Source organism: Mauremys reevesii, linkage group 10 (assembly GCF_016161935.1).
Source record: "Mauremys reevesii isolate NIE-2019 linkage group 10, ASM1616193v1, whole genome shotgun sequence".
In the NCBI taxonomy this organism is placed as follows: domain Eukaryota; kingdom Metazoa; phylum Chordata; order Testudines; family Geoemydidae; genus Mauremys; species Mauremys reevesii.
The window spans coordinates 16,963,229-16,987,052 of record NC_052632.1 but is presented as its reverse complement, the minus strand read 5'-3'; the positions used below and the strand labels follow the sequence as shown (position 1 = coordinate 16,987,052).

At 39.4% G+C, this 23,824-nt stretch overlaps 1 protein-coding gene across 2 annotated transcripts in view; it reads left to right on the top strand.

The window, feature by feature from the left end:
- EFL1 (elongation factor like GTPase 1) overlaps window positions 1–23,195 on the top strand; it is a 152,244-nt gene extending 129,049 nt beyond the window's left edge. For both annotated transcript variants that reach the window (XM_039490942.1, XM_039490943.1), the window contains exons 19-20: window positions 6,052–6,236; window positions 22,629–23,195. In XM_039490942.1, coding sequence (XP_039346876.1) covers window positions 6,052–6,236; window positions 22,629–22,817 — 374 coding nt within the window. In that variant the 3' untranslated portion in view covers window positions 22,818–23,195. The remainder of the gene's footprint in view (window positions 1–6,051; window positions 6,237–22,628) is intronic.
- The last annotated feature ends 629 nt before the right edge of the window (window positions 23,196–23,824 follow it).

Genomic DNA, 23,824 nt, shown 5'->3' with positions numbered 1-23,824 from the left:
GGAAATGCACTTGAGATGCTGTAAGGTGGGAAACGGTCTCTCCTCCACACCACTGCTCCACATGCTGACCCCACATGAAAGCCTTAGGAGCCCTTCAGGCCATTTGTGACCAGAACAGAGGCACATGAGGATTCCAGTCCCCATAAAGCTGCGTCTTCATGAGATACAGACAGGTAAATCCCTTCTGACATTCAAAATGACACTGATTTACTGAGTAAAGCTTCGAGTCGTACTAGGTTGCTCCTACCATACTTACTTAGGTGCTAGATGTCCCTGTGACCCTGAAAGTCTGCCTGCCATAATCCAGAGATGTATACCAGCACCCCTCTTCTGTTGTGTGATCCCAGTGTCATGATGAGTAGTGTACTAACCTCCCACCTGTGAACAGCTGCGGAAAGAAGTACCACGCATGCATTCAAAACAAAACAAAACAAAACAAAAAACCCTACATAACTTATCCAGAACAGGATGGCAGTCAGTGGCTTGCAAGGAGCTCATTAATATTAATCAAATATCTTCCCTGTTAAGCATGATTAGATACATGTTTTCTCATTGATGCCTTGAGGGAGTCATAAGATCCAAATGAGGACACCTGATTAACTAAATGTTAAACTAAACCATTTTATGAAATTTCTTTGTTTTATATAACTTTGGGAGCCAAATTCTGATACAGCAGTAGCTCCACTAGTGAAAGACATAGTCGCACCTTCAGAAAGGGACTTCCTTCCAAAAGACCCCATAGACCATAAAAGTGATGACACACTGCACAGCTGTAGCTATTCAGACCAAAGGTTTTTCATATATTTAGTAAAGAAAAGCCGCTTGTTTGCCACAAAGTAGGAGTATGAACTTTGCTTGGAGCGAGATGTCTCAGGTTCTGTCTTGGTCAAACCCTTGATGTGATTTGTGACAAGCAGTGGATTCTAACCTGATGGCTATAAGGCAGCCATGTTACACCCAGGAATAGCTCATCCTAAATGAATATCTTGTGCATGCAAACTTACAGGCAAGGAGCTATTGGAGAAACATTAGAGAGACTAGTAGCTGAGACTGCAGAGAGGCCTCTATCCTCGCTGTGAAAGCCACCATTGCGATTCGCTGGTTGCTACCGACACCCAGGGCATCCAAGAAGGATCTCTTCCCCTGGCAGAGGGAAAAATCTGGAGCAGAAGTTTCCAAGGATGCCTAGATAAATTTTCCTCCAAACCAATAAAATCCTCAGCACAACACAGACAAAAAGAGCATTTGTGTACAAGACCCCACGATCCACAAGCTGCATCCAGAATATTAAGTGGCTGCTGTAGTCAGAGCAAGGCACTGGCTGCATCTTATGCACCTATATCCATGCATGGACAATAAGTGAACAGCTGCTGGAAAGGATCCGTAGTTACCAGTTCTTCAAAATCAAGAAGAGCTTTTGATCCTAAAGCAGAGAATTGCTAATCCATAGGTCAGAACAGACATGGCTCTGGGCATAATTACAATAATGGTAAGTATTTGCAAAGATCCAAAACTTCATTGCATCCCTCATTTCCTGAGATGTCATCAGTCATCAATTCTCTCCAATGCCTAGGATTGCTGGTGCCATGCATCAGCTTCATCCGCTGCATGGTTTTCTCAAAATGTACCTGCTGAAGTTTCTTCTTTGGGCATAGAACTATGCACTTTATGCAATGCGAAGTTAGGTGTTATTTTCAGATCACATCTGAATGCCCCTTTGTAGGCAGGTAGGTACAAACAGCATGCTGAGAGCCAGCTCAACTTTCATTCTAGACCTTTGCATACTGTACTCACTATGGAAGCATTGGAAAAACAAATTTCCAAAACCCCATAGTACACATCCTGTTATTTCATTTTTACACCTCTCTGAGTGTCTCTTAAAAAATACAAACATGGTTATATGGGATCCGATCAGTGGTTCATTGAGCCCAGTATCCTGTCTGTGACAGTGATCAGTACCAGATGCATCAGTAGAAGGTGTAAGAAACAATGTGGGTACTCACAGAGGAAACCTCCTCCTACCTCCTGTTGAGGTTGGCTTATGACTGAGGTGTGAGTGTTTATATCCGTTCCGAAACCAGAGTATAACCAGAGGCCAAAGCTTCTTCATGGCAATGGAAATAATGTCCTGGATAGAGAAGAATCTGCTACCTCTCAAGATAGTTCACATAAAGGATACAGGAAAGAGGAAAAGAGAGTTGTAGTCCTCCTCCTAGTCCTCCACTGATCTGGAAGGCACTTGGGACTTGCTAGGTAACCAAGGATCTCACATTGCGCTTGCAGAAAACAGACCTCTTGAAGCAGGACCTCCTTCATTCAAACTGGGAACACCTACAGCTAACAGCATGAGCATCGGAGAACTGTAGTTCGGTACAGATTCTCCATTAGCCTCTCGTACAGTTTGGTATCCAGAACTCAACCAGAATATTTTATTCATTGATATGGGCAAATGTATGTTTCTGGTGTGAGGGGAAACAGAAAGTTCTTTGGGACATAGATGATTGCCTCTTTCTTTGTGCAGAGTCAAGCACAGTGGGTCCCTGACCTCTGGATGCTGTTGTGATACAGATATTATAATAATACCAAAGTTCTGTGGTGATCTCAGCTACATTAGCGTTTCTCTAGGCAGCCTGGTTGGATCCTACAGAGAAGCACCTTAAAAACATGGATATCAGCCCTAGCAATATTTTGTAGACAAGTACATCGGATCCTCCTTTTGAGTATCAGCTGCCAAGTTTAATCACAATGACAAATTAGACAAGCCTGTGGCTGTCCTTTCTAGTCACCATTATCTCCAAAAGGCAAATTTTGCAATTAGCTGCCATAGCTATGCAAGAACCATCCTGCGTTAGTCATGAGGAAAAGGCTATCCATATAGCTCCAGTAACCTTTCAGTTCAAGGTAAGCTTCTCTGCCACAATTCCAGAAAAACTTCTCTCATCACTTTGTTCTGACCCTTGGAAAGTTGTGGCATAAATGGGCGTTCCTAGAGCTCTAAAGATACATCTCAAGCATATGGATTATATATGCCAGTTGTACCTTGTTCATGTCATTGTATCCAAGGCCTCAAGGTTGCTGCAGGCAAGATGTAAAAATCTTGCAGCAGTTGATGTGCTGTGCATCTGGAAAACTATTCACAGAAGTCCAGAGAGAGAGTGGGGAGAAAGTGTGAGAGCCTCATCTGAGAAAGATTTGCAAAGTATGTTTCCATTCCTCTACAGAAGCATCCTTTGGCAGGAAGGTGCTACTGGGTTGGTTCTCAAATAACTCCTTAGTTTATAAAGCACTTGCTTTATATGGGGTGAACTTCCATTCCTGTCTGTTTTTCTACTATAATAATTAAACTCTGCTTATCCTTCCTCTCCTTACTTCTGGGATTCACTGCTCACTACTTCCCATTAGGAATGAATGAGGAGAGATGCAACAGAATGAGAAATTTCTTACCTGATAATTTTCTTTGTTAGCAGCTCCTCTTCAAATTCAATGACCAGAATATAAATTGAATTTTTAATCGAAAGGGAGAGGTTAATTTAATATATTATCTCAAGTTGTCTCAATGCTAATTGGCTGCAGAAGTGTTTCTACAGCTGTGGAAAAACTCTTCTAGTGGCCTGAGCTGAAGGGCAAAGCTTAGTCTTGGAGCCTCCAGCAACAACACTGGACCACTTCTGAATTCCACAGGTGGGTGAGGGGGCACTAGCCCATTAGTAATGAATTCGGAGAGAAGCTGCTAACAGCAATAAAATGATCAGGTAAGAAATTTATAATGTAGGCTGTTGATCTTTCTTTTCTTTTTTTTTTTCCTTTTTCCTGTCTTGGATTTTGCTGACATGAGTGAAATTTTGATGAAATGCCATTTACCATAGCACTGTTCTACTGATAACATAAACATTGGTACTGTTCTTTACAACTCTAGCTCGTATATAGATATAGCTATATAGAATGCAATTCTGTTCACTTCATAGAGCCTGAGTAGTCAGTTTCTTGTTAATTTCATATTTACTGTACATATAGCTATGAAGAGATACCTTAGAACTTTCGTTTGCATCTTTATTTTTAAAGAGTTAAACTTCATTAAGAGCAGATGCGTAAGTAAATTACATCTTATTCAGGCTTTTTGGTATATTGCAGCATCAAAATATTGCTCTACTTTTGAGGTACTGTCATGACTTCAGAATAGATTTCCTTTTCAGGTATTTAGAGATTTAAAAAAGTGCTGCCAGCATACATACAAGCACATGCACATACACAACCAGTCAAACAGCTAATTAAGCACGGGTTAGAAACCCACTTGCAGTTGGGCATAGAGCTATGATCAGACCCTCTGTGGCCAGTATTTAAACTATTAGGTAAAACAATGTACTAGTCTAGCCTACCCTCAGGACCTCTTCCAGTGATTCAGATTCCCCCTCCTCCCCTCAAGAACTAGGCTCTGCAGCATTCAGAGCATTTACACACAAACCCCTGTGGCTTCCAAGATCCTGACTCCCACACCCACCACTGTTCTCCATCCAGTGTAGTCCAAAAGGGGGTGGAGAGTGAGTGGATTCCAGAATTTATCCCAAAGACCAGTTATATTTTTTTTAGACTCAGATCCTCATATAACTTCTCTCTGGTAGCAATGACTGAAGCAACAATCCAAACTACTTGGATGAAATAAATATAATTGAAAAACCTTTATTGAGATGAAAAAAGAAATCTCTACTAGCTTGTATGTTTTGGGAAAACAGACTTCAATAACACTCAGCCCAGAATATAGCTCAACATGTGTCTCTCCAGTAGGTTTGACAGCCTGGTTCTTTGTAATAAATGGTGCTGATAATATCTGGTGAATCTGTATGAAAGGGTTCAGCTCTGCTATTAAACATAAATAATAAAAATAATATTTTAAAATATAATATTAATATCCTGTAATGTAGTTTGGAATTTATTTGCCTTAACAATTTTAATAAATTCTGTATATTGCCATGAATATTTCCAGTGACCTTGATAATGCTCTTGTGCAACGTATGTCTAAGCTTGTGTTTTAAAGTAATGTACATTTGTACAATAAATTAGCAGTTGTGATCTGTATAAAAATATAACCTTTTGGTGTTTCAGAATTTCCTACACACTCTCAAGGATTCCTTAGCCTTGCAGTTGTTTAGCTTATATCAACAAATCTCATACATGCATGCCAGATCCAGTACATTTGTCTTGAAAACGATCTGACTTTTGTGTCTGATTTCACAGTTTAGAACCTAAAACACTTTTTTTCAAATTTCGTAAGTAACAAGGAGACAAGGTACACAGTAAAGGTGAAATTCACCCACATGCAGAGGACCACATGAGAGGTGGGTTGTGGGGGCGTGTCCTCGCAAGAGCAGAAAATGTCATTGGAGGTGATAGGCAAGAGCTGTTGCAGTAGCCCCATTCATAGGGGCTGCACTGTGGGTTAGAGTCCATCACCTCACATCCTCTGCAAAGTTCCCCACAGAAAGCCCAATTCACTGGCCTTAGAGGATTTAATTTCACTTTATAATAATTACTCTTTACATTTATATCTTTATGTGTGTGGAATGTTTATAGTGTGTGAGAATAGGTAATAAGTAGTGGGGAGTGACAGATAATAACTTTCAAATATCAAAGCCAAGTTGACTGACAATGGGGATATTTACAAATAAAATATGTCTAACAGCCCATTCTTTTTAGGTAATACAATTTAAAATATTCAAGCTTAATGGATATTTATGCAAATTCTTTTTTTGCTACAGTATGCCTTTGAGAAATATACATAGCATTGTCATAAAATGTACACTGTGTAGCAACCACACAGTGGTAGTGATTTATTAAACATGTATATACTGTGGATTTGCATGTTTTACTAACTGACAAATGTATGCTTTGTATGATTTTAATTAGTCCAACCACAATCTTACAGGAAAGATACTGAGTCATAGAAAGTATACCCTATATTCAGTGCTTAGCTTTCCTAAATTAATAATTATGTATTTGCCTTAAAGCAAAGGATGTGAAAGGCTCAGCAAACTAATAAGACTTATGCCTTTGCAGGTCGTGTATATGCTGTCTTGTCCAAAAGAGAAGGCCGAGTGTTACAAGAGGAGATGAAAGAGGGCACTGACATGTTTATTATTAAGGCAGTGCTGCCAGTAGCAGAAAGCTTTGGGTTTGCTGATGAAATCAGGAAGAGAACAAGTGGCCTGGCCAGTCCTCAGCTGGTGTTCAGCCACTGGGAGGTAAAAGATCTATTCCTTCCATCTGTTTCGGTGATCTATTTCCTGTAGATGTGGGGAAAAAAAAAAGGGGGGAGGGGGGAAGGTTACATTTTGCTGAAGACATGCATTGGATTAATTCTTTTCAAAATCAAGGTGAAAAAGTACGTTTTATGCTCTTCACAAATAAATATTTCTATCCTGTTTGGATAGTTTTAGATTGTTCTGAAAAGTAAAAGAAGTGTTTTGATAACAAAATAACTTTTTCACAAAGTATTTTCTCTGGAGTTGATATGCTGATGTTTTCAGGTGGGTTATATGGTAACTTGCTTCAGGTAAATGTTGCCATTAAGACAAAAATGTGTCAACAAATATAATTCCTGTCATATGAGAAGTAATCTTTTATTGGTCAGAAAAATATTCTGTTGTTGATCAGCAAATTTTTCTAGACAATACTACTGTTTCAGTAGTTATGAGGCATTAATCAACATATATTTAGATACTAGAAAGCAGAATAAATAGGTTTGGATAATTTCAAGCCAGGATTGGTGGGGGATGTTTTCAAGATCCTTTCCTTTGGAAAGGAAATGGTGTCTGTCTTTGGCACTTCAAAAAGAAATGGGGAGATGAAAGTGATGCCTCTACATGGGGCAAATGTCGGTGAGGAAACTTCTTAGAAATGAAATCAGTTCAGAGACATGCCACTCTGTTCCCATCATAGGGATAGTTGATCTTGAAGTACAGAAGGCAGGGCAAGCTTTCAGTTTCAGTTCTTTGTTCAAGAGGAACAAAAGTGAATAGTAAAAAGGCTCAACAGACCCATCAAAGTAGCTAAAAAACAGGTTCATGAGTAACAACAGTCTGCACTATACATTTCAACTGTATATTTTAAAAGAATGCTTAGCTGCAGTTTAACTTTTTTGGTCACTTTTTAAAATCTGTTTTCAAAGTGAGAATCAGACTTTGAAAAATCAATTAAAAATCAAATTTGTATTATCTTTATCTTCTGTTGAGTTGCTATTTTGTGATTTCATAAATCAACTCTCCCCAGTGTATCTGAGATCTATTTCTTACAGTGATAGTATAGAACAGTGGTTGCTAAATATGGTCTGTAGAGCACTCTTTGTCAATGAAATGCTTGCTGGTGATCCACAGAGAAATGCCTGGTCACATGATGCACTAAAAGACCGCTAAAAATACATTCTTAATATTATTTCTGTGTGAACCATTGCTGTAGTCACAACAGGAATATTATGTGATCACTAATGATGGAAAGGAAGAAGGGTCTATGCAGTCACAACAGAGAAATCCACACTGTGAAAGAGTGTGGGAACACCTGATGTAGTACACTTAGGAAACTACTTTTGTTCGCTCTCAGTGGTGGTACCATATACCAGTATTACAGAATGTGGTGTGCCAAGTGCTTAACTTTCTCAGGCAGTAATAATACTGTAGTTTGCTCATCTTCTTCCAGCATTATGTAATTTTAGCTCAGTGTACATACAGGTCATGCAATGAACTGTAGAGAGGAAGAAGGGGAAAAGACCAAGAATTCAGGCTTCATAGAAAGGCAAAGAAGGGGAGAGGAGATTTGAGGAAACAATGGGGTAGAAAGAAAACAAAGTTTAAAAAAATGGAGAGCAAAACCTCAAAAGTACTTAGAAAGGAAAAAGGAGACCTTAAAAAACAGACCAGAAAGAAGGGAGAGAAAATGGACAGAAAATAGGTGAGATTCAGTGACCGCTTTAGGAATATTGGGGAGGAGGGGTGTTTACATTCAAATTCATTACAAATGAGATGCTCCAAATCAAAAAAAGGGGTAGGAACCACTGTGTTAAGTGTCTCTACGGCTTTGGGAGTACTCATCTGGAGAGCAACTAATGGGGGGTGGCTTATCTCCAGAGCACCTTTTGTAACAAATCTCAAGTGCCTCCAGTATCAGTGCCCAGCAGGTAAATCAATCAGGGGGGTGTTAATTCCAGATAGGAAGTTGCCAGATAATGAATTTTCCTTGTGAGTTTCTTTAGGATTCACAACTACTATGCTCCCACTAAATGAACCCATATGTATGTAAACACCCAGATTTTCTCAGGAGCATGGAAAGAATATGTTCATGTGTAGTAGCAACTGAGCCATAGTTTCAGTAACTGCTTGAGCAAATTTCCAGTTCCAAAAATGTACTTGCTACTGTTACAGAAATGTGAGTGAATTTGTTTCTGACAACTACTCTCTAGCATCAGAGGTGCCCTTTGGACAATCTATCTGTTTGGCATGGGATTTTCTAGATTTGAGTGAAATGATATCCTGATTCATTTGTCAAGGCAGAAGAAATATGTGACTAGAGCTGGGCGAATAACTGATTTTTTTCAATTAGCTGGCAGTTCTGTAAAATTAGGAGGGAAAAATTGGTTCACATTGAACCAAATCCGAAAATGCCAACATTTTCCAGCAAACATAAAAAGTCTCATTTGGGTCACATGAAACGAATTCAACACAAAACATTTTCTTTCTGGGCATTTTTAAAGGGCTAGATTCACAAAACAGCCAGAAGGGCAGCGTAGAGGGGAACATTGTCCCCACTTGTAACTCGTTGTCCAGTGGTTAGGGCACTCACTCAGGCTGTGGGAAACGCAGGATGAAGTCTCTGCCCTGCCAGATGTACAGTAGGGACATGATCTTGGTCTCCTTTCTCCCAAGAAATCTCCCTAACTAACTACTGGGGCATGGGGTATTCTGGGGCATACTCTTCTGTTGAAGCTAATTTACACATTCCAAATTGGGCAATGATTAGCTATTATTTTACTGTTTTAATTAGTTCAAGGTAAAAAAAACATATTTCAAAAGTAAATATGTGACTTTGTCCAAATTCTTTAGAGTAGTGTTAGATAAATATTAGAATAATCTCCACAATTTACTGTAAATTTCTAGGAAAAATTAGAGAAAAGAAGGTTGAATGTGGTAGATGATGGGTTCTTCTTCATCTGAAGTCTTTAAATCAAGACTATATCTTTTACAAATGTATAAAGCAAACAGAAATTATGGGCTTGATGCAGAAATTATTGGGTGAGGTTCTTTGGTCTGTGCTATACAGGTGGTCAGACAAGGGGTGACATAACAGTTCTTTTGGCCTTAAAATCTATTAATCTGTAATCAGAATGAGCTCCAAATGAATCATCATCTTGATGGTAGTCCTGACACTTAAGTAATTCTTAGAAGTCATCTGGAACCTTTCAAACCTGTCTCCACATAGAAGGCGTATTAAATGGTGGGTATTTAATTAGCCAGAACAGTTGTGGGGTTTTTTAAATAAATAAAAATGACAAGAGGGTGCCTTGAGCCGATTTTGTGATATTAGTGTTTTAGGTCATTAAAGTGTGGCTATAATGTTCTTTTCCTTCCACTCATACTTGTTAAATATTTGGAAAAAAAATATAATCCACATTTTCTAACTTCTTCAACAAATAAGTCAGAGCTACAACAGACAGGTCTCCTTCACTAAACAACCTTGATTCATTTCCAGAGCAAATCCATTCTGTGCACTGAAAGAGGAAGGGTCCTGTAGAAAAATTAGTATGTGGTCATATAATCGAAGACTATCACAATGCTTACACACAAGGAGCCTGAACTAGGGTTGCCTGGGCAACTCTTATTTTGGCATTCCTGTCTTTTGAGCACTTGACTTTGGAATCTCAATGTTCTTTTAATGCAGTTTTTGTGAGTGTAAAATATAAATTGATACATTAATATTTCACTCTGTGTAATTAAGATTGAAAAATATTACCCTTCACCATCCTGTAAAAAGGTGTGTTTTTGCAAAATATTAAGACTGTGTGATGAGTTCCTCCAGAGAAACTTCCATCTTTATATAGAGGTTTCTACTTTCACAGTTGCTACATAAGCCCCCTATACTGCAAAGGGAGGCATTAAGGGTCTACCTTCACAGATCCATTTGTGGGACTGGAGCTAGCGTGGCCATAGGTCCCGATTTTATAGGGACAGTCCTGGTATTCGGGGCTTTGTCTTATATAGGTGCCTATTATCCCCCAGCCTCCTGTCCCAATTTTTCACAGTTGCTATCTGGTCACACTAACAGGAGCTGAAGAACTTTAATTAGGGAAATTTTCTGAAGTTTCAAAATGTCGTATGTCTCCAAAGAGAATGTTAATGTTTACCTAAGATGATAGTTAATTTTAATATTCAAAACAGAGAAAGAACAAAGCAGTGAATTTTCTGCCTCTAAAGACAAGTCATATTAAGGAATACCAAATTAACGTTTTTTTCCCCCCACACTAAAACGTCTTTAAAAAAATAATGTAATGTGAATCTGCCTAGGCGAGTTAGTAAATTTCATTTTTTTTGCTAACTTTTTTTAAAATCTCTGATGCACCTTGCCGGTTTGTTGTTCACAACTGACAAATGTAAGTATGTGCGCCTGGCATTATGACATTTACAAACAGAGGCCTCAATTCCACTTTTGGATGCAAGTAACATAAACCCCACACAAATGCATACTTGGTCATATGCTTTATTTTGCACACACAAGGGATCTCGTTGATTTCATGGTGACTACTTCTATGTCAAAGTGCAGGATCAGGGTCTAACACAGAGATCAGCAACCTCTGGCACGTGGCTCACCAGGGTAAGCACCCTGGCAGGCCGGGCCGGTTTTTTTACCTGCCGCGTCGGCAGGTTTGGCCGATCGCGGCTCCCACTGTCCAGAGTTTGCCGTCCCAGGCCAATGGGGGCGGCGGGAAGCCGTGGCCAGCACATCCCTTGCCCGCGCTGCTTCCCGCAGCCCCCATGGACCTGGATGTGCTGGCCGCGGCTTCCCGCCGCCCCCATTGGCCTGGGATGGCGAACCAGAGCCAGTGGAAGCCGTGATCGGCCGAACCTGCCGACGCAGCAGGTAAACAAACTGGCCCTACCCGTCTGCCTGGGTGCTTACCCTGGCGAGCCGCGTGTCAGAGATTGCTGACCCCTGGTCTAACACTTCATGAAAAGACTTTAATGTTATGAGTAACACTGAGCTGAGAAACTGGGCTGTTCTTAATTCAGTACTATAAACACAAGCAACTGTATGCCCTAGTTCAGTTACTGCAGTTTTGTGGTAGGGCAATTCCATAACTGAAGAACACATTTTAAAATTTAAATATCTTGCCAAGTTGGCTTTGAAACATATACTGGTGAACTGCCAAACAATCTAATCATTTTCAGACAGCTATGTAACCTGCCAAGGTTTTATGCTAGCTTTTTTTTCTCTCGCTTTGGGAATAGGTCACCATATTGTATGAAATAAAAATTGTGGAATAAGTGAAGTCAAAGGAGTAGAAAAATAAAATTTACCACTGTTGCTACCACCAAAGGTGTGCACTAGTGGTAACTATGGTAGGAAATCCTATAGAAAAAGTTTTGAGGCAGAAAGGTGCTACACAAATGTAAATCATTATTCTTAGTCATTGTTTTCATTAAACAACCTGATTTGTGACTTTTAGCTACAAATCCCGTTGGCTGCTAGCTCCTGTTTTAGGTTTTTAACCACCTTTTCAGAGCACTGAGTGATCAGTTACCTCGAGTGTTGGTCTGATAACCATAAGGTGCTGCATGGTCTATGCAGATATTAACTTTGGTTGATTCCCAGGAAAAGTTTAGAAATTGAAAAACCATCTATCACTCCCCTGTGAGGATGTTAAGAGCTACAGAGTATTCCAAAATGCCACTTTTGCTCTTTAGTGTGAGGGAAAAACTGTCGTAAAAATGCAAACTTTTTCCATAATGTATTTGATGGGAGAGTAGGAATCTTTTGAAATCTCCAGCCACTGAAAGAGAATTAAATATCATGGATCAAAATACTTCTTTGGTCTGTAGAGGCTTTTGGAAGTTGGTTGTAGAATTGAAATAAGTGGTCTTTTCTACCCAGTTTCTGACTTCTGTCATTTTTTTCAGTTGTATTCTAACCTGTGTAATTTCCAATCGAGGTTTTGAGGGAAAATAGTTTAAGCAGAAATAAAATTACATACCTTTCCCAAGTTAGTCACTGAAGTCAGCAATCTATTTTTACAGTTTCTCTCTTCAGATACCTGTATGAAAGTACATGTAATAGACTTGAAAAGAAAATGTACTGTTTATAATTCTTTGGTTCATAACTTGTTATAGGTGTATTTTAATCCATTCCATATCTGCAGCAATACAAAGTGATATAATTCTTTAACAGAGCAATATTGAACCAGGACCTTTACTTTTTCCAAATAATTGGAACAAATGGGATCACAGTCATTAAAGATCTTGGATTCTGAGGTCTTACACAAAACATCTGGTTGGGGATGAGGATGAGTGGCGAAGAGTGCAAGTCAGTATGGAAAAGATCCTCCACATTTGTAGCCAGCAGTGCTTTACTCTTATTTCCTCACTCTGGGCATAGAGTAAATTTGGAGAGAGATCACTCATTGGGTATACCTTTTCCTTGTAGAGGGGACTCTAATAGTAGTCAAGAGATTTCTGGTTTTGTTCTACTTATGTTCCACACTCCTCACCATGGTATTTGATGAATGGCCCTAAAAACAACCATATATCTAGTATTATATATTAGGGCATGGGACAGTTACTATCTGGCAAGCAGTTACTCAGTTTTATTCCCAGTCAAAAAAAGTATCAATCAATTTAACCTTTGGATTTTGTGTGACTTGCGTGCTACATTTTTCATCCTTAAAACTGCATTAACACTAGCTTTTTGGGTCAAATATTCCTGTTTGGATTTCCTTCCTTTTGGAAAGTAGAAATAATGAAAAAAAGACTGCGAAACTGTAGTGCACCTTTAACTAAGGAGATCCTTCAAAGCCAACACAGAAACGTTTCATGGGCATATACTGAACTGCTGAGGTTGAACATACACAACTTTAAAACTGCTGACCCCAATTTTCTTCAAATGTGGATTCTTCATTTTTGTTTTAGTCTCTATGAGGACTATAAAAGAAGTCAGGTTTGAAGTTTTTAATCTCAGCCATTTTAAAAAAGATATGCAAAAAACAGACACCCCAATCAGAACATATAGGGAAAGTATTTCCCCTCCACTCACAACTCAAAAATAGAATGGACTTTGCTCAAACTTTCCAGAAATAACTTTGGGCCAGCACAAAGCATGGAAAATAATTTCAAAGGAATTTGCTTGAGAAATTATGAGGAACCGAAAAAAGCATGTGTGTATGAGAAAGAGAGTGCATGTTTGTGAGGATACAAGTTGCAAATTAACTGTATCTGAATAAGATTCGAAGATGGCTTCAGATGTGGATAAGGCGGAAGCAATATCTGTCACTGACACACTGTAGGGTATGCCCCCATCAGATGCCATACAGTGATCTTCCAACTCAGGAGACTAAGGAGGAGAGAACTATCTTTGTTTTTTAAATAGCACCTATCACTATAACATATAAGCGCTGTCTTCTTAATGGACTCAGAAATGGAGGTGTCTGGTCATTTTTGTCTTGTCTGATTAGCCTGTAAGGCTCAGGGAATGTCTCTTGCCATACATTGCTACAGTGCCCCGTACAATGGGGCCTATAGTGCTACTGGAATACACATAAAGCACCATAATCAAAACTAGGCTAATATAATTCAAATATTATTAGAATTGGAATGAATCCTTATTAATATCCAGTGTTAAACAATTTATATACTGTATTTATATATAAGTATGTTATATACCTGTTTGTAGGATTTAAGAAAAAATTCATGCTCAGTAGTACTTGATAGCAATTAACATTTTTAGGAGTTAATTATTAGAGACTGTGTCTCTAAGGAGTTGTGTCTGTGTTAAAGTCACAAAGACATTTTTTCCTTGAATGGTTAACATGTAGATAATTAGATTAAAAGAAAATTAAGCTTGTTTTCCTTTTAGTGTTCAGCTTGCTATAGTAATAGTAAACAAGTTGTGTGCGCTTTCTTTTGAGGATTTGTTTAGGAAATGGGGTATTAAAGGTTGTTGATTCTGTTTAGTTAAATCTTTCTGTGCTTTACAATTATTTTTTCTCAAAAATACCCTACAGTATTTGAGTTAATGTGTTCACCTACTAAAAATACATCACCACCTGGCTGATGTTGTTATAAACACCATTTTATTTATACCTTCAATTGGCTTATACTTTTGCAAGGGAGTTGGTGAACACAAGAGGTTAGCCATTATTCTGTCAGAATTTTCAGTATGTATTTCATTGATGTATTTAATTATAGTGGAATTTTAGTAGTGTCTTGCCTGTAGGCTAATTTTAAATAAAGAAAAAATATAAATTCCAAAAGATTTATATAAAGTAGATCAGTGAAATAATTATTACATGGCAGAATAAAAACACTTCCATCATAAACAGATTGCTTTGCATTTAAGAGATCCCATTCTCAAAATCTGTTAGCAGCAAAAGAGTGCTTTAGTTCATGTTATTGTATAGTTTTATACTGATGCGTTTAGAAAAGTACTTCACCTGTAATGAAGAAAATTATGGTTTAACTATCCATTACCTAAATGCTCAATCAAAATATACTTTTTAAAAGCCACAGTTTTTAAGTAGCTTTGCAAATCAACTTTAAAAACATTTTTTCTTCTAATTATAACATACGCCCTTTTGAGAAGTAGCCATTTTCCACTCTGAGATATTTGCATAGCTGTGGATTGCCATTGTCCTCCCTACTACTTGCTTTGAACATTGACCAGATTGTTATCTAGTGATTGGGCCATGCTACAGTAGAAATGAGCTTATATTTACTAATGAGAACTCTTAGTTGCGTAAAGAAAAGAAAATGTTTGTTTCTGTAACTCATTCAAATTGCATCTACTGTAGAGGCATTTTAAAATATACCTCTGGATTTCTTGCTATTCTGTCAAAAGCATTTATTCCATAATGGCAGGAAAACCATAATCACACAGATTGAAAAAAATTCAAGTGAAGTTTACATTTTCAATTACAATGTTTATTATTTCTCTCCATACTTTATATATAGTGCCTCCCAGCAATGTCTCTTAGACGATATTAGAATTACAGTGTGAATAGCTTGGCTAAGATAGGTTTCATGTGGCCTCTGGTCAGCATTTTCAATCCCCAAGTAGAGAATGGGCATAGAAAACAGGGCAGAGTAAAGGTTGTTAGATTGTTAACTGAATTTCCTGATTTTTTTTTTTAACTGTAACGTTTTATTGTTTTAGGGCAGTATATTCTCAACTCTAATTCTGTTTTGATAGAGGTTTTTGTGTGGGAATATAACAAAAATTTCCATTGCAAAAAGCAGTGTTAATAAACTGTCATATTTAACATGTATATGCAGTATAGTTTGGCATGTCTGTTTTTAAAATGTATTATAAGTTCTACTTTTATCTTCAATTTTAAAGTTTTGCACTGCAACAAAAAGTATTTGGAAACTTACAAAGGAGTTTTAAGTGAAAATGACTTGGAGCATAAGATAAATAATATTTGTGGATGTCTTTTTTTTCCCTCCAAGATCAACCTTTGCTTTCTCTTAAGCAGCTCAGACTATCCCAAAAGGATTGTTCCATTGAGAATATAATGAATCATTTAGGGTTCTGATTTGACAAAAATTCCATTTCAGCCACATAGACATCGTGGGTTTTTTCCTGTGTGGCCCCCAAATATACAAACAGTAGTTCAAGAGCCAAAAACTTACTCAGCACTGCTCCCATGGAATCTATGCCCAGTGTTCTGACAGCTCCCCAATGGAAGCAAACTGATGAGAACTGCTCTGCAGTATTATAGGGAAGTGTTTCATCCTTATGCCTGCCTGCACTCTGTGAACAAGGTATGGATCATGATGGTCACCACCTGGTACATTCATCTGCTTCGGTCCATTGGCTGACTGTGACTAAGAGATAGATGATCTCTCTCCCGTGCTCTTGCCTTCACCCCACTGAGTCAGAGATATTTCCCAACGGACCATGTAAAGTTTTCTTTTTCTGTGCCTCACACAAGAGTTCTGCATACTATGTTAGGGTCATACTGCTGTGGTTGGTTTGGTGACTTCTCAGGGCAAATGCACAATTTGTTTCCTGAATTCCGGTAGATTCTTTCTAGTTGTATCTTCTTTGCTATAATTTAGCATGATATTATCTAACATGCCCAGGCCAGCCATGCCTTTTTGTAACCTATTGTTAACTGGTACTGCAGTGTGGTTACTTTTTCTTGGAGCCTGTTCCGACACAGTCTACTTTGCTGAGAGCTAGAAATGCCTGTGAAGTCCATAACATCCATTCTTTCATCAACAGAAGAGGCATCCAGCCGCAACGTTTTAGTTAATGTTAGTGAAATAACATCTTCCTACTCTAATGGAAAAATGTGTCCGTCTTGGGTTTTTCTCAAGCACCCATCAACACAGTATCTAAACATTTCCCAATGAAATTAGATCTGTATAATGAGGTTTCTAATAGTCTCCATAGAGTGTTCTGTCATATCCCTTCCTTGGTCAGAGGAGGCTTTTCTTGAGGCTTTTCTTGTGTGTTCACATGCATGTGTGCATGCCTGGCTTAATCTTCCTGCTATGATGGGGAAGCTTCAGCAAAGTGGAGCAATTAGCAACATGCCTTGTAAGTGGCCCAAGTCTGGATCATTCTAATCTTTTGTGGAAGTTCTTTGTGCAGCCAAATTCCCATACTTATAAGCATAAACAAGAGACCGTCTTTGTGTTTTCAGTATAGATTATGAGTGTATGAGTTCTTGTTCAAAATATCAGAATGGCTATGCATAGTGAGCTTGTGAGCCTTGGTTAATCAGACGTGCCACTGCCAGAGACAGTAGAAATGTGCAGATTTAGGTTATTTTCACAGATATTCCTGTGGTCAGTCAATCACAAATGTGCATATTAAACAAAAAAAAATCTAGTCCTGTTGGGAAGCTAATTTTCATATTGGTATATTATAGTGCACTGATTTTTTCCTTGGTCTCCTGCCAGACCACCATGAGCATGCTCGGTTTCCACCAACAGAAGTGGGAGTTTGGGTGTAACTTTGTGTATGAGTCGCCCCATTTATTTCACTGGGATTATGCACACGCTTAATTTTAAGCACATGTTTCAGCACTTTGATGGCTCAGGGTCAGTGTGCTCAGTGCTTTGCATGAATGAGCCTATGGTCACCTTGTCCAAAATAACCATCTTCAGCTTTAGTCACTGTAATCTCATTATGAAACAGATACTGCATGATTTACAGTGGAATGTAATTTCTTACTTTTGAATTACATTAAGCTTCATAATTTACAAATATGGCAGCAAAACTGGGCTTTCTAAAACCTGGGGTTTAAAATTAATAGTTTATAAAATGTTACGCTTTTAGGGAATTTTTCTTCATATTTTAAGTCAATATCTCCTTATCCAATTTTTGTTAGTTCAGTTTAAATAGTTTTAAATGGCCCTCCTTGTCTTAAAATGTCATATGGCAATTAAAAACAGGGTCAAGTACAATAAATACAATAAGACTCCTTCCCCCCGCCCCCTCCAAAACACACACACTTAAAAATTCCAGATTTGGGGGTAAAACTGCCTAAAATTGGAAGTTCCTGGTCTCTTTGAGTGCTAAGATAGCTCTAACCTTGTATTTCAAATATAATTTAAAATAATGTCCTTGATTATGGTGAGAAAAATCATGTGTAAAACACAATTGATATTTACTGTGGCGAGGCGACAACTCACGGGCGCAGCGTCTCCTGCTGGTCGTCTTGGGAATTAGCTATTTCCAGCCCGGAGCGCCCTCTGCAGGCCGGTGTCTCACCTGCCACTGGCCCCGTGTCCTTCCCAGACCCTGGTGCCCATTGCGCAGGGGTTCTGCCCACCGCAGTACCCCTTCACTCTGGGTCTCCCCTCCCAGGGGGACCCCCATCCCAACCTTGCCTCAATGGCTACTGCCAGTCATCATCTAGTCCTGGTTCCCTGGGGCAGACTGCAGTTTGTAAACCACTCATCATCAGCAATGGGGGTTGGACCCAGCTGCCTCTGCCTATTCCTGGGCCACCCCTCTGCAGCCCCAATACCCTTTGTGGGCCCTTAACTTGGCCTACAGCCTGAGGCTTTGCTAGGCTGGAGCTCCCCTGCTCCCTCTGCCCTTCCCCAACACTGCTCCACCCTAGGTACCCTCCTCAGCTGCCCAGACAGCCAGGTCCTGCTCTCTCTGAGAAGCTAGAGAGAGTGTGTCCCAGCCTCTGGCCCTCAGCCCTCTTATAGGGCCAGCTGTGGTCTAACTGGGGCATGGCCCCACCTGTGGCTGCTTCCCCCAATCAGCCTAGCTTTTCCAGCCACAGCCCTCTCCAGGCCGGCTTTAAACCTTTCAGGGCCGGAGCGGGGTAACCACGCTGCTACATTTACCTATACTACTGTTCTCAGTAATTCATGGGATTTAATTAAAGAAACAGACTCAAGATTACCTTTGTCTTTTTATAAAAGTATTGATTACCCCTAACAGAAATTAATGAAGTGCTTTGATGATTATTAGAAACTTAACATATGATTTTGAAACTTATCAACTGAATAAACTGACATTCAGTGGTCAAATTTATCATTCAGTATTTGCATCTAACATTCTTGCAAGGTGACCTTGTTAATTGTAACTATAAGTTCCTCAATGCCTTATTAATTCCAGTTCCTTTTAGGCTCCTTCATAGATAATAGTCCACTAATGGAAAGGAAAAGTTGAATCTCGGGACTAAAGCGCCATACAATTTTGGTTAATTACCCAAACATCAATTCACCAAGGACCATTTCCCAGATTTGATTACACATTTTATATGAGCCTAAGATTTGATGAACACTCTTAATGATTTAGGACTAATTCCTTGTACCTATGATAAAGTTTACGAAGTAAGAATAAGTCTAAAGTGGATTCTTAAATTTAGTCCTTAGAACCTAGACATCTATAACTTCTTAATTTAGTATGATAGCTGCTAATGGTAGTAAAATCAAATGAGTTTCAATATTGCATCAAGTATCAGGGGGTAGCCGTGTTAGTCTGTATCCACAAAAACAACAAGGAGTCCGGTGGCACCTTAAAGATTAACAGATTTATTTAGGCATAAACTTTCGTGGGTAAAAAACCCACTTCTTCAGATGCATGGAGTGAAAATTACAGATGGCAGGCATTATTATACTGACACATGAAGAGATGGGAGTTACCTTACAAGTGGAGAACCAGTGTTGACAGGGCCAATTCAATCAGGGCGGATGTAGTCCACTCCAAATAATTGATGAGGAGCTGTCAATTCCAGGAGAGGCAAAGTTATTTTTGTAGTGAGCCAGCCACTCCCAGTCCCTATTCAAGCCCAAATTAATGGTGTTAAATTTGCAAATGAATTTTAGTTCTGCAGTTTCTCTTTGAAGTCTGTATCTGAAGTTTTTTTGTTCAAGTATGGCTACTTTTAAATCTGTTATAGAATGTCCAGGAAGGTTGAAGTGTTCTCCTACTGGCTTTTGTATGTTACCATTCCTGATGTCCGATTTGTGTTCACTTATTTTTTTATGTAGAGATTGTCCGGTTTGGCCAATGTACATGGCAGAGGGGCATTGTTGGCACATGATGGCATATATAACATTAGTAGATGTGCAGGTGAATGAGCCCCTGATGGTGTGGCTGATGTGGTTGGGTCCTCTGATGGTGTCACTAGAGTAGATATGGGGACAGAGTAGGCAATGAGGTTTGTTACAGGGATTGGTTCCTGGGTTAGTGTTTCTGTGGTGTGGTGTGTAGTTGCTGGTGAGTATTTGCTTCAGGTTGGTTCAAAGTTCAAACACAGTAGTCTGAGTAATACTTGTCTGTATTTGGGCTTGAATGTAACTGGATCTTTAAGTACCTGTATTCAGGACATGATTAACAGAAAATTGCATCGCTATCCAGTGGAAAAAGATCTGTTACCTATTACAAGATCGTGCTTATTTGTCCACATTTAGCTGAACTTATAGTTCAGCAATTCAGTTAAAAATTGTATTACAAATGTAAATGAAGGAGCTAACTGTAATCTTTAGTCTAGAGTTCTTGCAGGCATTCCTTATAGAAATTTAACAGGGAGCTGTATTCGTGATAAATCTTATGTTGTTTCCATTAAGGATTTCTTCATGACTTCAATCTAGGAAAATCAATTTTTCTCCAATCTCCTGTCCAAATATGTTCTTCAGCTTAAGAAAAGCAATGAATTGGAACCAGCAGCCCTATTCTGTTTTGAGGAGTACATCCCCCATGTTATGTCTCTTCCAAGAAAAGATCTTGAATGAGTCAGTGTAAAAGATGTGTTTCAAGTGTCTTTGTACAAGAATCCAACAGCAACAAAGGGCACCTACAGGCTACCAGACCTTCATTTTATCAGGTGTTTATTTCTTGGCTTTTTGGACTTCCCAGAACTCAACAATAATTGCTCTGACCATCCAGTATAAAAGTCAACATTTTCTTTTCATCTGGATATATCAGCTGGGACCTTGAGAGCTCTCAAATTAAGTATCTTTTATAACTGGGACAAACACATTGTTGTCAGCTCTTCTCTTTATCAGTTTATCATGGCTGTTTCTTTCTCTCTCTCTCTCTCAGGAGCCCAGTGGCTTCTCAAAAAGTCCAGATTGCTTTTGGATAAGAGGCCTACAGTGGGATTCATAAGGAGGTCTTAGGCATCGCAACACCTCACTTTTAGGCATCATGCCTGCCTAGTGGAATCTGCAGTTCCAAGTTCTGCACCTCAGCTCCCTCTACAATGCATGGGGAGAGTTAGGCACCCAAAAAGGGATTCACAAAAGCCAGCACACTGAACAAAGAGCTGCTTGAGTTAGCTAGTAAGAAAAGCTAAGGATAAGGATGTGGCCTGCCTGAGCCCTGTCCCTCAAATGGAGATTGTGCGTAACTTCAGAGAGGGAGACACCTAGCTCCACTCAGGATTCACAACTGCGAACCCTCTCCTAGAGTTCGGCACCTAAGCTGAGTCAGTCCTTAAAAAAAGAGGTGGTGACAAGGCTGCCCCCCTTATAACCTTGAGCCTAGTGGTTAGAGCATTCACTCGGGAGATGGGAGGCTTGGTTTGAATCCCCATTCTCCCTGACATGCAGCAGAGACTTGAACTTGGTTCTCCCATCTCCCAGGAGGGTTCCCTAAGTACTGGGCAGAAGGTGGGTATAGATATGTTCAAAGCATGCATCCCAGATCAGGACCCAGAGACAAGATAGGCAGGAAAACATAGTTTGTGAATCCTGATGGGGCTTAGGCATGATTTAGATGGGCCGTGTCCAAACTGAAGTGTCCAGACTGCAGGGCAGTGGCAAGACTGAAGTGTCTATGCACATACCCAGCCACCAAAATTGAGGCACCTTAAGGACTTTAGCAGTGGCGAGTTGGGTGCGTAGAGACTTTACATCCCTGCAGGGTTATGCAGCAGCTGAGTGGTGGTTTTGTGAATGACAGTGGTGCCTGAAAGTTGGATGTTGGTCACTAAGTCCCCTTTGTGAATCTGACCCCTACAGACCCAGCCTGTGGTTTGCTTCGTTCAGTTTGTGAGTGAAAATTGTCCATTCAGCTCTTTTCTGTAAAAAAAATATATGAATTCAAAGTATAAGATCCAATATTACTTGTTTCTTCACACACGAAACATTCCATTTGTTCTGACCTAATAATGAGAAATGAAAATATGTTGTCAGTCCCTATGTACCTTTTAAATTCATAACATTAACACTGCTTTCTGTGGTTAATATCCATAGGTTGTGCGTGTCATTTTTACACTGTGTAAGGAAGCATACTGGACCAGTTTCAGTCCAGTGTAGGGCTACTCAAGAGCACAGAGAGTCTTTATAATGAAGTACCCTTGGCTATCCCTGGTAGCCCACCATTGAATGGCTGGTGAATATGAATACTGTGTATCATTATATGATAAAAAGAGTCTCCCAGTCTCTGCCAGGGTGAAGTGGGGAAGGCTTGCCAAGAACCCCGGCTGGTTTTACTAAGGTTTTGCACAGGGATTGAGGAATCTGAGACCTAGAAATGAGCGTATTCTCAGTGCAACTGAACGCCAGTAAAATCACAGGCAGGGCAAATCCAACAAAAATCTAAATGAGAAGTGGCATTTTGAAACTTAGAATGAGTTTTTTAGTTTGATTTTAATGCTTCTATGATAGTTTTGCCAAATCTCTGCTTTTTTGGAAAATCCAAGAGCAAATGCATAAAGCTAAGTTACAGAAGGTGAGTACTTCACTCATTGAACGTGTTAAGGAAGCTTAAATGCATTTGGCTTGAATAGCTTATTGTATGCCACCTAGGAAGCCATACCTACTTTTTTCTTTACTTTTCTTTATTTTTTTCAGATTTGTCACTTCTAAGCATATGATCATTTAGAACACAAAAACTTACCTGAAATGCTCTAATCTGCTTTTTAAAAAATTAACGTACCTCTTTCTACAATTTTCTCTTTTTAGATAATTTCAGGTGACCCATTCTGGGTACCAACTACTGAGGAGGAATATTTGCACTTTGGGGAAAAGGCAGACTCTGAGAACCAGGCCCGCAAGTACATGAATGCAGTGAGAAAGCGAAAAGGACTTTACGTAGAAGAAAAAATCGTGGAGCATGCTGAGAAGCAAAGAACTCTCAGTAGAAATAAGTAACTGCCTCTACTTTCAGTTCTACACTAACTCAGCTAAGTGCAGGTGGATTATTTTCTGTACAGCAGATTCCAAATGTCATCTTGGACTTGCGGTTTTACCCAAGATTTCTTATATGCTGTAATTTGTCTGTGGCTTCAGTTTTAATAAACGTGAGCCTTTCCAACCTTTTATAGAGAGACTACAGTTTGTGTAATTTATTTGAATGAGACGTAACAAGAAATTCAATGGAATTACTCTCTCCAATTTTAAGACTCTACCCCAGCTGCTGTCCTAGGATTGCAAGTTATTTGCTTAAACTTTCTTCCTAATTTACCTGATGTGATCAAAACTAGACCTGGTCCAGTTATTCATTGTAAATAAATTAGGCAACGACTTTAACGCTTTTCTTCTGTTCTTGACTCTGTTGCAAACTGATCCAGATTTCTCTTAATGCATTTATTGTTTACAAGTATTTGCCATAACTACAAATTTCAGCCTGTGTGATGTTCATGAACTGTTCACTCTGCACTATTCCTGGTGTGTGAGTTGTCATCTAAATCATATGGTATTCTTTCTGCTCCCAGACTGGATTATTTAGACTCTTCCAAGAGGAGAGAGAAGAATAGCAAATAGGAAAGAGTGAATACTCCTGTTAGCGCGTGGATACCCCTGTTACTCACTTGAATACTATTGTTTGTACAAAAAACAGCTATTCACCAAATATTTGTGTCAACAAAACCTCATTCATATACATGTTTGTAAATTGTCGTAGTTTACCAGCACTCTTTTTGCAGCTAATCACAATAAAGTTGCCCAGTTCATTAGCCTGTTTTGCAGATAACTTAATAAAAATTCTTAAGTTATATATTCTTGTAGTGAGGCGATGTGGTCTCCAGGCGCCCCGGAGGACGAGGAGCCCAGCCGGAGGCCGGACTGGGCGGAGCTACGGGGCTCTGGGCCCACCCCACAAAGGGTCAAGCGCCGACCCGGAAGTACAGAGGCGGGCCCTCCGGGCTCAGTAAGGAGCC